Source organism: Mya arenaria, chromosome 12, assembly GCF_026914265.1.
Source record: "Mya arenaria isolate MELC-2E11 chromosome 12, ASM2691426v1".
In the NCBI taxonomy this organism is placed as follows: Eukaryota; Metazoa; Mollusca; class Bivalvia; order Myida; family Myidae; genus Mya; species Mya arenaria.
In genome coordinates this window covers 16,765,900-16,779,895 of record NC_069133.1, presented here as the reverse complement: position 1 = coordinate 16,779,895, position 13,996 = coordinate 16,765,900, and the positions used below count along the sequence as shown (strand labels likewise).

The following is a 13,996-nucleotide window of genomic DNA, read 5'->3' as shown; positions in this document are numbered from 1 at the left end:
CTGTCACGTTGTGGGGTTCTCGATAAGTGTCTGCTTTCCTGTCACGTTGTGGGGTTTTTGATAAGTGTCTGCTTTCTTGTCACGTTGTGAGGTTCTCGATAAGCGTCTGCTTTCTTGTCACGTTGTGTGGTTCTTGTTAAGTGTCACGTTGTGTGGTTCTCGTTGAGTGTCACGTTGTGTGGTTCTTATTAAGTGTCACGTTGTGTGGTTCTCATTGAGTGTCACGTTGTGTGGTTCTCGTTGAGTGTCACATTGTGTGGTTCTTGTTGAGTGTCACGTTGTGTGGTTCTTGTTGAGTGTCACGTTGTGAGGTTCTCGTTGAGTGTCACGTTGTGTGGTTCTTGTAAAGTGTCATGTTGTGTGGATTTCGTAGAGTGAATTATAATAGCGACGACAGGAATGGATTCAATCGCGATAGAAGTGGCTACAACGGCATTGTATTGGGATGTAACGGCGATAGAAATGCCAACAACAACGACGAAAAGAAGGTTAATATAAGTGTCAGGAATGAGAACAACGGCGCTCGGAGGTGTAACAACCGCGACTGGGAGGGGTAACATTGGCGACAAGAGGTTTAAAAAATGGTGAATGAAGCAGTAAAAGATATTGCCGGCTGGAAGAGTAAAAAAACTAAAAATATCAGTTTGTGCAAGTTACTCAATTGGGAAAAATAATCATCATTCAGATATTTGAATTTGTCAATAAACGTATAGTTCAATAAATGTCTTTTTTTTTAAAACCTACTATAATTAAAAATAAGGTGTTTCATTAAGGAACGCGTCCTATTTACCGGAACTTTCGCGTGAACCAGCAGATAATATTAAATGATTGGTGAGTGCTAAAATATTTACTACAATCTACTTTCGTCTCATAAGGTAGAAATATCATCTTCCCTCACCTACTTTTCAAAATTAAACTTGCTATCTTTCATAAAAATTGTTGATTTCGAGATTTTTTAATCCTTTTTGGTATATTAAAACAATTGAAACATATGTGAAAATCATATATCTCCCCCGATATGGTTTCCTTTGCCCCGAATATCCCATATCGGGTCACCTACTAACCCTGTTATGTATACATCACGTCGACAACCATTTTACATGTTTAAATGTTTCATTTATTCATCGGAATATTCGTCGGAATCGGAAAATAGACGCCATTTTGGTACGAAATAAATTGGTTACCCAATATGGAAAAATATGGGGTCACCGCGTGACCAGTCCTGGACCAATAGCAATGCGTCATTTATGTTGAAGGTGTGACATAAACTGTTAACCTCGTCAAGGGAAAACTATTTAAGATATGCTATATCACGCCTCCAACATATGAGACGCAATGCCATTGGTCCAGGACTGATCACGTGGTGACCCCATATTTTCCATATTTGGTTACTAATCTTTATATCGTATCGAAATGGCGTCTATGTTCCGAGTCAGATGAATAAATGAAACGTTTCCATAATTTTACCAATGTGTCGACGTTGATTTATAGGTTACGGGGTTAGCAGGTGACCCGATATGGGTTATACGTGGCACAAAAAAACCCATATTGGATGAGAGCGAAACCCAATATATCCCATATCGAGTCACATACCCCGTAATTCATAATATTATCGCTAGATAACGCTGGAAGGATATTTTGGGTTACTAGAGTTAAAATCATATATTTACAAGTCATATGGTTTTGGAAATGCATGTATATCCCAAACGGCTGATGATTGTAATGTTTTCTTTAAACTCTTTAGGGATAAGCTAATTGATTGTTATTCCTAAGATTGTCATGATAGTGCTAGTAATGCTTGGAGATATAATCATTACAGTCATTTTTGGAGCTTATTGAACATCAAAAGAAATCTTCTGATAGAAATGTCAATTAAGCATAAAATTGCAAATGCAGAATGTAAATGTTCTAATCGTAATTTACATATTGAAATTTGAAGGCATTTGGTTTACACATATTTATATAAGACATAAACAGTACTCGATGTGACGCAAAAGTTTTACGTCGTGTAGTCTCATCAAAATCAATAACTTACAGAACTTAACATGAATGAATGAATTACTTCGTTTCTAAACTCTTATATATATCGTCGACAACGAAATACGTAAATTCATTTTGATGACTGTTAACCGTGAAATCGAGCTTTTTCCAGCCAAACCGAACTGTTACCCGAGAAAGCGAGTTGTAACACGACAAACCGAACTGTTCCCCTACAAACCGAGCCTTTACCCGACAAACCGAGTTGTTACCCGAGAAACCGAGTTGTTACCCGAGAAACCGAGAAACCGAGTTGTTACCCGACAAACCGAGCCTTTACCCGACAAACCGAGCTGTTACCCGACAAACCGAGCTGTTACCCGAGAAACCGAACTGTTCCCCTACAAACCGAGACGTTATCCGAGAAACCGAACTTTTACCAGAGAAACCGAACTGTTTTCCCTCGACACACTGAACAGTTACCCTATTTTCTAATCGACGTTGTTACACAGTCACGCATACGTTTTGATAGAATCCCTGATTTGACTAGAAAAACAAAAGAATCTTTATTAACGTCACATAAATGAGTTCTTGGACTTTTTGCATAAATCTTTTACCAAGTGGAATTTAGCAAAATAGTTTTATCATGATATTTGTCAGAGATTTTGCGCTTCATACGCGAACATTCCATAGAATGATTACTTCTGCAATACCAAAGAGGCAAGTCATGTTGGGCACCCCATATCACGTCATGCGATATATGCCTTTGATGACGCGAAAGCAAATTTAAATCTTTAACATAATACTTGTGCTTTTACTTATTTCAGATTAAAAAATAAACTTTTGTTTAATTGAAAATTACTTTAAATTATTATAAAAACATCACAATCATCAATTGATTCCATTTTCAAATAACTTCATTTTTTTACACCTCACTTCAAAAACATTGTGTTGAACGCCGAAATGCCAGTAGTTTTCATTTTCAACTGAGTCGTTCATATCACTTTGCATTATAAAACAAGAAATTATAAAACAATCGAATCGAATTACTTTATATGACATTTATTAGGAGTAATAGTTATATATTAAAGCCGTTGGTTGCACTTTCTATGATTTATCGATATTGTAAGAAAAAAAGTGCTAAACTGGATTTCATGAGGTCGTGTTGACGTCACATAGATCCACATTTTAATCACTATTTCTTTTGAGGTTTTCATCAGATATGAATGTCTTTCCATCTATCAGATAATTATGTAGGCTTAGACGTAATCTTACGTGACGTACGTCGCTTCAGCGTTACATTGTTGCATTTATTGTCTATCTTACAAAAGAATATGTACAATTGCAGCATTTTGCATTTTCTATGTGATAAAGAACATGTCGAAGTAAATCAAGCCCACAGTTTTTCTTAAAGGGACTGTACACCAGATTGGCACCCAAAAAAGTTTTTTTTCTGTAACGAATTTCAGGACAATTATTTAATAAAATGTATTACTCTTTGATATCATAATTGTAAAAACATACCAAAATTCGAAGTTCGAACCCGGTCTCCAACTCCATTTTTTTTTAACATTTTGGCAAAATGTAAAAAAAAATGGAGTCGGAGACCGGGTTCGAACCGGTGTCGCCAATATTGCAGTTCAGTGTTGTATCCACTGCGCTACGAAGGCTTACTTTTTGCAATTGGAATATTTAAGCTAAATACCTAACTTGGTAATATCACGTGATAACATCGACTAGCCAATCATGCATAAGGAACGTGTTCTACTAGGTAGACATACCTAGTAATCTTTTTTAATGGAAAAATACGAATAAACTGCGAAAAACAAATTAATTCTAAACTATGTGGTACTTCAGTTAGTAAGTTTCAATGTATTGTACACATCGATACCAAATTTATGTCAGTTTCCGACAATTTTCTCTTTTTTTCGCCATTTCATAATACGGAGTACAGCCCGTTTAATACGGCATAAAAATAACCGTTATCAGGTAAGCCATACATCAATCGGATGCAAAGATGTAAGTGCATTTTAGATATTAACATCGGGTCATTTGTGTGATTAGTTTATATTGATTACCCATTATATTATTTTTGTAAGGATTACATTTTTGAACAACACCATGACGACGCTACTAATAAAAGGTATATATATTAAAGGGAGTTAATACAACAGGAATAACTATGATTTTACTATGACAGCAATTTTATTAATATTTATTTAATATATTTGACATGACATAATGCCTAAATCAAAAAACTCTCTGTAAAAAGCTCTAAAATATTGAAACATAAATGAAATCATACCAGTAGTAAATTTTGTATTAAATGAGCTAGATAGATGATACAATTGCAAGAAAAAAAAGAAAATTGCCACACATAAAATTGACATCTTTGTGTACAACGCGTTGGATCTTACTAACTAATGTATTAAATCGCTTACGACACATGCATCTTTCTCAGCATTTGCGCATGTCTACCATGTTAATTCCAGTAATTTAAAAAAGCGTCGGTATATTTATATGTATACCCATAAACAGATATGATTTGAACTGGGAAACCACTATGTGCTATTTTTAAACAGAGACACACAGATGAGACAGCAACACGGTTGTTGCGTTCATTATTTTAACAATGAAAAGTAATGTATCATCGGCCTCCTATTAGCTCGCATTGTCAATTCTAGGCTTTTTTGAGAAAATACTGTATTTGCCGGTGTTTGGACCATTTGGTGTCTAGCCCCTTTAATGATGAATGAATTACCTTGAAGTTGTCTATAACTTATTGAACGGCCCTTGTTAAAAGGATTTATTATTTATAATTAAGAGAGATACCAAGCGTGGGATGAGCAGCATAAAAATGACAGATAGGTGTGGAAATGTTTGAAATTGGATATCAAAATAAAACCGGCTCTATTCTTACCAATATGATCGTTGACTACCTAGAATTATATATGATGATATAGCATTATATCTGAAAATGACGCGATGTAAATCGACATTGAGTGAAATAAACATTTGTTGGAGGCGTGATATATTGCCAATTCGTCTTTTCGTAAAGGTCGTGGGCGAAAAAAGACGTGGGTTCGATTCACAGCAGTTTGGTTTGCGGTCACCAAGCGTCATCCGGGTACTCTGGTGTCCATCACAACGCAAAAACAAACTGTCGAGTAACATATCAAGCCGACGAGAGTCATTGGTGTGATTCCTTTCATGTTTTGTACATACGCAAAAATAAAAATAAATATTTATTAATACTATGAATAATAATTTCGTTGTCTCTTATAATATTACGCCCGCCCAACGAGGGCTTGGGATCCTGTCTAGGCCAGCCGGCGGCGGCCTTCACTTACATTGCGCCTTTGGGTTTCGGGAGGCCCAATGACTCGTGCACATGCTTGATCCCTTGGTGGGTTGCTGATCGATTCGCCACTGGCCGCGGCGACCCTGTGTTGTGACATTAATGTATTAAAGCAATATCAACGTCGTAGTTTTTGTTTGTAAGGGGGTGGTATTGAACGTTGATGTTCATTAAAACAGACTTAAAATTAGTGTAAAATAAGATTTTAGAGATTTTCTTTTCAAAAACATTGTTAAGGTCTGTAACGCCGCATAGCGGCATCGCCGCGTAAACGTGTTTTTTTTTTTCGTTTATGAGGTGATTTTCAACGCATAAACGTTTATGCGGCGACGCTCAACGTATAAAGCAGAAATTGCTTATATGGGGTGCAACTTTGCCTTTTTGCCACATAAAGAGGATTAACCTAACCATTTATTATAAAGCTAAAAAAATATTTATAAAAACGGTAGTGGTTGTGATTGTGGTGATGATGACAGTGGTTGTGATGATGTTGTTGATTATGGTAATGATTAAGATTAGGGCGTGGCATATTACTGTCATTTTAAAGAAAATATGGGAAAAGTTGGCATGCAAGTTGAGCCAAAACGAAAGTTGAAAATAAACTCTTAGAGTGTTCAAATGACTAGTGCATTAAAACACAATTAATGAAAGAAAGAAGTCCATGATGACCCTATTATAAGTTTGAAATGACGTTGAAAGTACATGTATGTAGTTAGCGGCCTGGTGGCCTAAAATGATATCCTATTTTCTTATAAAACAAAGAAATATTAACTGAGTATTAAGCACACACTATCACATGCCTCTTCTTCTATTTTTTTAATATATTTTCTGTGTTTATGCCCAAATGATCACTCTTAAGCAAGTATAAACCTTTAAAAAAATGTCGATCGAGCACTTCAGCGGCCTAGCGGCGTGAAGTTAGCTGCCTGGCGGCCAGCAGCCTAAAATGGTATGCATACATGCGTTTTCTTCCAAATCAATGATAAATCTATGATTTAACAATTTTGCTAAATACAAAAAATAAAAATGCTGATATTCGCTATAATGGATTTTTAGGCAGCTTGGTCGAGTTTTGGGGGGAAAATGCAGACATTCGTTAAAGGATGTTGATTTGTGATAGAAACCAAAACTTTGTCATTTTTTAGAGAAGGAAAGGCATGTATAAATGGTTTATATTAGAAACCATTTTTAGGCCGCTAGGCCACTAGGCTGCTAGGCCGCTGAACTGCTTGATCGACTATTTTCAAAAAAATGTAGTTACTTAAGAGTGATTATTTGTGCATAAAACAGTAAATATAACATGGTTTTCGAAGAACATGCATGTTTAATGCTTTAAAATTGCTAACTACTTTATCGACATTTTTGAAAAAAAAATGTTGATAATATTTTCAATGTGTTAATTTGTGCATAAAAACAGTTACTATGTCATTGTTTTAAGAGAGAATGCATGTATACATTCTTTGAAATAGGATTCAATTTTAGGCCGCTAGGCCGCCAACTTCACGCCGCTAAGCCGCAGGCCGCTAACTTCAAGTTGCTAGGCCGATAACTTCACGCCGCTAGGCCGATAAATTCACGGCGCTAGGACGCATGGCCGCTTACTTCACGTATATGTTGAAAGGGCGCATTATCAAGGGAACATGCCCGTCAGTCTGACAACAAGGCAAGAACATATGCTACGTCATAGGACGATTCAGTTTTCTGAATGTCCCTAATGACGGTGTTGTGCTTTGTCGTAACATTTATTCCATCCTTTAGTCGGGTTAAACGTCATTTCAAACGTTTTTGCAGAAAGATCAATTGGTTTGGTTCACATTTAAACCGATCTTACTAAATCTTTGTCAAAAATTACGTCTTTAAGTCTAGTTAAAAGCTTGGTTAAGTGGACATAAAAAACTAAGACCGATCTTGATGAAACTTTATCAACCGCTATTGTACTAGTATATGTTTTAATTGCTTTTTATGCGTTGAAAATCACCGCATAAACGAAAAAAAACACGTTTATGCGGCGATGCCGCTATGCGGCGTTACAAAGGTTAGTTATTCAAGATGGTCGCGTTTTCGGGTGAAAAACACCAACATAATGAAATGCGTCGACATGGTTGGATGATTGCTGTCAATGTATGGTCAAAACAGAAAATTCTGACGAAAGCCTGTTTTTTTTCTCAAAACTGTTCTGTACTTCACCAAGTGTTGATAATAAAAACATGTAGAGGATTTATTTCTGTCTAAAATCCTGTATCAATTGCTAGGTTAGCTTTTGAAATACCGGCAGGTATTTGGATGTGAGAAATGGCAAATTTGACTCATTTGATTATGGGCCATTTACAATTCGGAATATATTTACAGAAAACAGCTATTTACATGTATTTGTTGTTTTAACAAATCTATTACATTGTAGTTGTGGTTCTATTATCGTTGATATATTTTTGAAAAAAGAAAAGCTGAAAGTAAACATCTAGCTCTCAAAAAGTATCGGAATACTTATATTAACAACCGGTAAAGTTGTTCTAGAGATATACCTGCTTGTGTTTGTATATTTTGATTATTTACAAAAAAGCAGTACAGCTCTCTTTCCAGTGTTTCTGCATTGGATAACAGCTCATAAAAAATGACGGTAAAGTTGGAAGGTAGTTTGTAGTTGGTAGTTGAGGATTCGAATATTCAACTACATGCTAGTTGCCAGTTGGGGATTCGACAAACACTGTTTTAATTCACTTTTATTCGGTTATTCGCCAGTCGGATATTCGACCATTTCCAGTCGATTATTCGCGAATGTTCAACTGCAAACCAGTCAGTAGTTGGGGATTCAGATTATGTCTATATGAATGGTTTTATATGGTTCCCATATGTGACCTTAAAAACCATATAGACATAATCTGAATCCCCAACTGGCAACTAGCAGGTAGTTGAATATTCGAATTCCCAACTGGCAACTGGTAAGTAGTTGAATATTCAAATCCCCAACTACCAACTACAAACTACCTTCCAACTTTACCGTCATTCATACAAACAACAAATGTGTTCCATATGCTAACCCTTTAACTGTACAAAAATATGCTAAGTTTTGGGCTCGAACCGAAGACCCACGGATTACAAGAGCAATCTTGTGGACATGTTCATCTTATCTTAAACTACGATTGTTAAACCCAGGTTCAAAAGAAACATGATTCACTTAGATTTTTTTTCGACGTAGCATTTACCTTAAAGCGCACAATATAGGTTGCTGACAGGTTTTTAATGCATTATCATGAGTTTTAAAGGTTAAAGGGACTGGACACCAGATGGTACAACTGCTGTTCCCCGAGAAACGGAATTGTTACGATATTTTCTTATATTCATCGTTCTTTTGACGCTCTTCCTATTGATAAAATATCTGATTTTGTTGCAAAAACAGCCAGTGGCAAAAACGTCACACATTGTTTACACGCGCATGTTGCTTTATTTGGTATTAAAGTGAAATAACTACGCAGAGGATTGGAGCTACTAGAAGTAATCTAGTGCATGGCAGACATGTGGGAAGGTTTGAAATTGGATATGAACTTAAAGCCCACTCTCTCCAGAACCCAGAAAGGCAGCAAAAGTACTTATCCGTGTTACGCCTTAAACATGCACGTAGATATGGATGAAGATTGGGTGTTGTAAGATTAATGGTATTGTCAAATGTCGATGACGTGACATGTCTTGCCTAATGGAATAAACGGACATCTGGTGGAGGCGTGATATATACCATTTTTTTACACGTCTTTTTGTTATATCGTGAACGAAAATGGAAGCTTAGAGATATTTGGTATGTGATAACTAAGCGACCTCCGTTACTCCGGTTTCAAACACAATCTAAGATTATATGCTCTTATTGCGTCATATATCTTGCCAACAAGAGATTTTAATAACTCGTTGGTGACCACCACATGAACGCCACAGACTCTGCTCAGATATCAAACCCGGGGCGCTATGAGGAGAAGCGAATGCGTTAAAGCTGCACTCTCACAAATTGGCAATTTTCCAATTTTTTTGTCTTGGAATGAACATTTTTTTGGTATATACCTGGAAACCATTACTATATAAAACTGGTGACATAATATCAGATCGAATATTTTGAAATTTACGTTCGAAAATTAAAGTTTTATGGCTAAAAGCTTTCAGAAAAAAAATGAGTTTTCGGCATAAATCATCAATGTTCGACCGTAACTATGATAAATTGCGATCTGATCTTTTGTCAGCATTCTTATATGACAGGTTTCTAGCTGCTTTAACCTCTGTCCTGACAACTGGAAAACTCAACTTTTTACATAGCTATGGCAATTTGTAAAGCTCATTAATTTCATATGTTTAATTGCCCGGAAAGTTTGGACCTTTTTTAAACTTGTTTTTTATGTAAAAAATACGAAAAACAATATATTTGCGTATTGTCAGGACACCGAGACATTCAACCTAGTGTGGATTTTAATTATCAATAAACAGTTTTATTGAAGCCCGAGAATTTTCATTTCGACTCTGACGCATACAATCTCTCTAACTACGATAAACTGCGACAGATCTTTTGTCAGCTGTCTTATATCCCTGGTTTCCAGTCGCTTTAACTTTTGTCTTTTTGCCCTAATAACAGGAAAACTCTCGTTTTTGCTTAACTTGAACAATTTGTAAAGCTTCTCAATTCTGTTTAATTGCCCAGATAGATTGGAACTTTTTGAACTCTTTTCGATGTCAAAAATACGAAAAACAATATATTGGCGTATTGTCAGGACACCGATACGTCCAACTTGCTTTGATGTTTTAATCTCAATGAACAGTTTTATAGAAATCTGAAGTTTCATTTCAACCCTGACGAAAGCGAACATAAGAGCATAGAATTTCGCGGCAGTTAAACCCTAACAAAACGTCAAGATCAGAAGATAATACGTCATCTAAGTTATGAAAAAATAACCAATCTACGACGAACTGAAAATAAAGTATGCTACAAAACGAGAGGATGACATTTGGTTCATGACTAAGCGTAACATTGGTGTCTTTTCGTGTGTGTTTTCAGTCGAGAAAAGACGAAACGATATGATCGCCCGCTCCCTTTTTAGGGTTAACTTATAACGGATTTACTTTACAACGATAATGAAAAAGTAGCTATAACACTGTTAACGTATATTAATACAAAAATCAACTTAAGTTCGTGTAGTTTTGCAAAAACCCTCTTTCAAATATTTCATATTTTCTGTAAAATAATGATACGATATCAAAGACATTAGAAGTACATTGTACGTTGTTTGCAGAAACACAGTTGATTAATAATTTGTTCCATGCATCACAACTTTCTAGAACCGTGTTTTTAAATTATCAGGCCAAGATATCACGTTGGGGATCAAAAATGCTCGAGAAAATCGACAAAAATAGCTCGACTGACCAATCTATAGGTACTCTGATGTTGATGTTGTCATCGGGCCTTGGTTACGAACAGTCTCAAGTGATAGTGCATACTCAGACTCAGAAAAGCATTTTTATGAAGAAACATGGTTACACATTCAAATAATGATAAATTTTAGCAAGTTTTACTATCAATGCTTTGCTAGAAGTAAGGTAACAATGAAATCAAGTTTTTTCCATATTGAGTGTTAAGTCTGAACTCATGCTTAAGACTGTTCGTAAATATTGCCCCTGGATTCAATTTCTCGAAATATCTGACAAAACAAGCTATTGTAGCTTATTTCATTAGGTCGAATTACTGACTTACTCTGGATTCTGAATCAATAAAAATTAGTTTACCAGATAACTTCCTTCTAAGTCCAAAAAGGCCTATAAGTGTACATATGACCTAAATAAACCAAGAACAAAAATAGTGACAGTAGCCTATACCTGTTATAACGAAATAAATACGTTTCGGGAAATTGGGGCCTCAGATGTAATGAACTATTTTAACCGAGCTTAGACATTCTTCTACTTATGAGGTGATTTTGTTGTCATATCAGTTTTAAATTCCAATACGGGATAGCAGTTGCCTACGTCCGGAATGGCCTAGAAATCGGAAATCGTAGAAAAGGCGTTTTGATCAGCGACCGTGATTAATATAGAATGATCACACTGAACGCAACTGACCTCAGTAGCAGTATAAACAACACAAACGTGCAGCTATGTGAGTATTATCACAAAGTAAATACCTCTAAACTTTCTCTTTCCCAAATGTCAATATTTAGTCACGTGGGGAAGACGTAAACTCTAGTCTTCTCTCGAAGGTACCCTGACCAATAGCAGAGTGTTGAAACTGCGTACAACGTGAACAAACTTGACAAAGAAATTGACAAAATTGTATTGCAATTGAACGTAAATTTACATTCATTTAGCCAATTCCACAGACGGAAAAGGTCAACTGACACGTCCATTTAGCCAATTACACAGACGGTAAAGGTCTACTGACAGTCCATTTAGGCAATAACACAGACAGAGAAGGCCAACTAACACGTCTATTTAGCCAATTTACACAGACGGACAAGGTCAACTAACACGTCCATTTAGCCAATTCCACAGACGGAGAAAGTCAACTAACACGTCAATTTAGCCAATTTACACAGACGGAAATGATCAACTCACTCAAATCCATTTAGCCAATTACACAGACGGAGAAGGTCAACTAACAAGTCCATTTAGCCAATTACACAGACAGAGAAGGTGAACTAACACGTCCATTTAGCCAATTACGCAAACGGTAAATGTCTACTGACAGTCCATTTAGCTAATCACACAGACAGAGAAGGTGAATTAACACGTCCATTTAGCCAATTACACAGACGGTAAAGGTCTACTGACAGTCCATTCAGCCAATTACACAGACAGAGAAGGTCAACTGAAACGTCCGTTTAGCCAATTCCACAGACGGTAAAGGTCAACTAACACGTTCATTTAGCCAATTACACAGACAGAAAAGATCAACCAACAGGTCAATTTAGCCAATAACACAGACGGTAAAGGTCAACTAACACGTTCATTTAGCCAATTACACAGACAGAAAAGATCAACCAACAGGTCCATTTAGCCAATAACACAGACGGTAAAGGTCAACTAACACGTCCATTTAGCCATTTATATAACACAGAGGGAAAAGGTCAACTGACACGTCCATTTATCCATTTACACAGACGGAGAAGGTCAACCAACAGGTCCATTTTGCCAATAACACAGACGGTAAAGGTCTACTGACAAGTCCATTTAGCCATTTACACAGACGGTAAAGATCAACTGACATGTCCATTTAGCAATTTATATAACACAGAGGTAAAATGTCAACTGACACGTCCATTTAGCCAGACGGAAGAAAGTAAAGTGACACGTCCATTTAGCCAATAACACAGACGGAAAAGAACAACTGACACGTCCATTTGGCCAGACGAAGGAAGTAAAGTGACACGGAATAAGTAAATTAACACGTTCTTAAAAAAAAGTAAGGTGACACCTTCATTTCGACAAGAAGAACGCACGAGATACTGCTTTACGAAAGTATGTTGGATATTAGAACAGTTGCCATACACTACTTGTGCAGGTACGTGTGCATGTGGACTACTTTGTGTGAACTACTTCAACCAGGTATGTATACATTGTACAACTTAATGTAGGATAGCACGAGGAAAGTGGTTTATGCAAGTATCAACGAGCCTACACGTACAAGTCACTGGCGGATCAAGGATTTGAAGTTAGAGGGCATAACTCAAGGGCGTATCCTTTGGACATCCGCCCCTCCCCCAGAACCGAAATTTATATGGCTAAAAGTTTTACAATTAACAATTTCTAGTCCGAATGATGCAATTTTTGCATTCATTATCTGTTTTTCCTATACTGAAATAAAAAGTAACCTTTGACGATTTAAGGGGGGCGGGGGTGCCAGGTTCGCCCCCATCTGGAGCCGCTATTGCAAGTTTAAAGTAAAATTTTGCAAACAACGTTTAATCGGTTTGTGTAGCTACGTATAAAATGATTTTAAATTCAGACCTACCCGTAATGTTTCTTGTGGAGTCACGAGGCGGTGCCTGTTCACCCTTGATAGTGCACGTGAACGAGTACTTTATATCATCACTCATTCAGACACCGAGGAGTCCCCTGTCCCCTTGTGGATGTCCGTGTGTCCGACTGTCTGTAGTGGACCACGCCCTCTGACAGTTACTCAAACCCGCACATTTATAAAGCCAGTGTTGTCTAAATGGTAAATTAAATCCGTTTCAACTTTAATTTGGTTAAAACTTAAATTACGCCTTGATTAAAAGTAATACATCGAAATTATAAGCACTTCATTGTTTTATAAAATACAAGAACTGGCATTGATTTATAATTAACAAACGCTCACATTAATATAGTTTGAGAGAAAGGTATTCCATAAGAATAAACATATATACAGTGTTAATTCATAGTACACATAAGCATCAAACTAATCACCATTAAATATTTCCTCCAAATACTTAACAGCTTGCTTCATTCATGCCTCGAAACAGAATTTTCCCACAGAACTTTAACGAACCAATCAAATCCGTTGTAACATGTCATATCCAATGATATTTACGCACACATCGTTGAATTTCACAAAACCGATTTCATGAATAAAGTTGTGTGTACGATAGTATTTATTGACGTCAGAGGCAGACGGATTCATTGATGAATCTCGCGCACAGCGCAGCGTTCGGAATTCGG

The 13,996-nt window shown here is 36.6% G+C and overlaps 1 protein-coding gene across 1 annotated transcript in view; it reads right to left on the bottom strand.

Moving 5' to 3' along the window:
* Nucleotides 1-13,688, bottom strand: part of LOC128211824 (early growth response protein 3-like) — a 42,646-nt gene extending 28,958 nt beyond the window's left edge. Inside the window, exon 1 of the mRNA XM_052916903.1 lies at nucleotides 13,308-13,688. Within this exon, the coding sequence (XP_052772863.1) occupies nucleotides 13,308-13,392 (85 nt within the window). The 5' untranslated portion in view covers nucleotides 13,393-13,688. The remainder of the gene's footprint in view (nucleotides 1-13,307) is intronic.
* Between the last annotated feature and the right edge of the window lie 308 nt (nucleotides 13,689-13,996).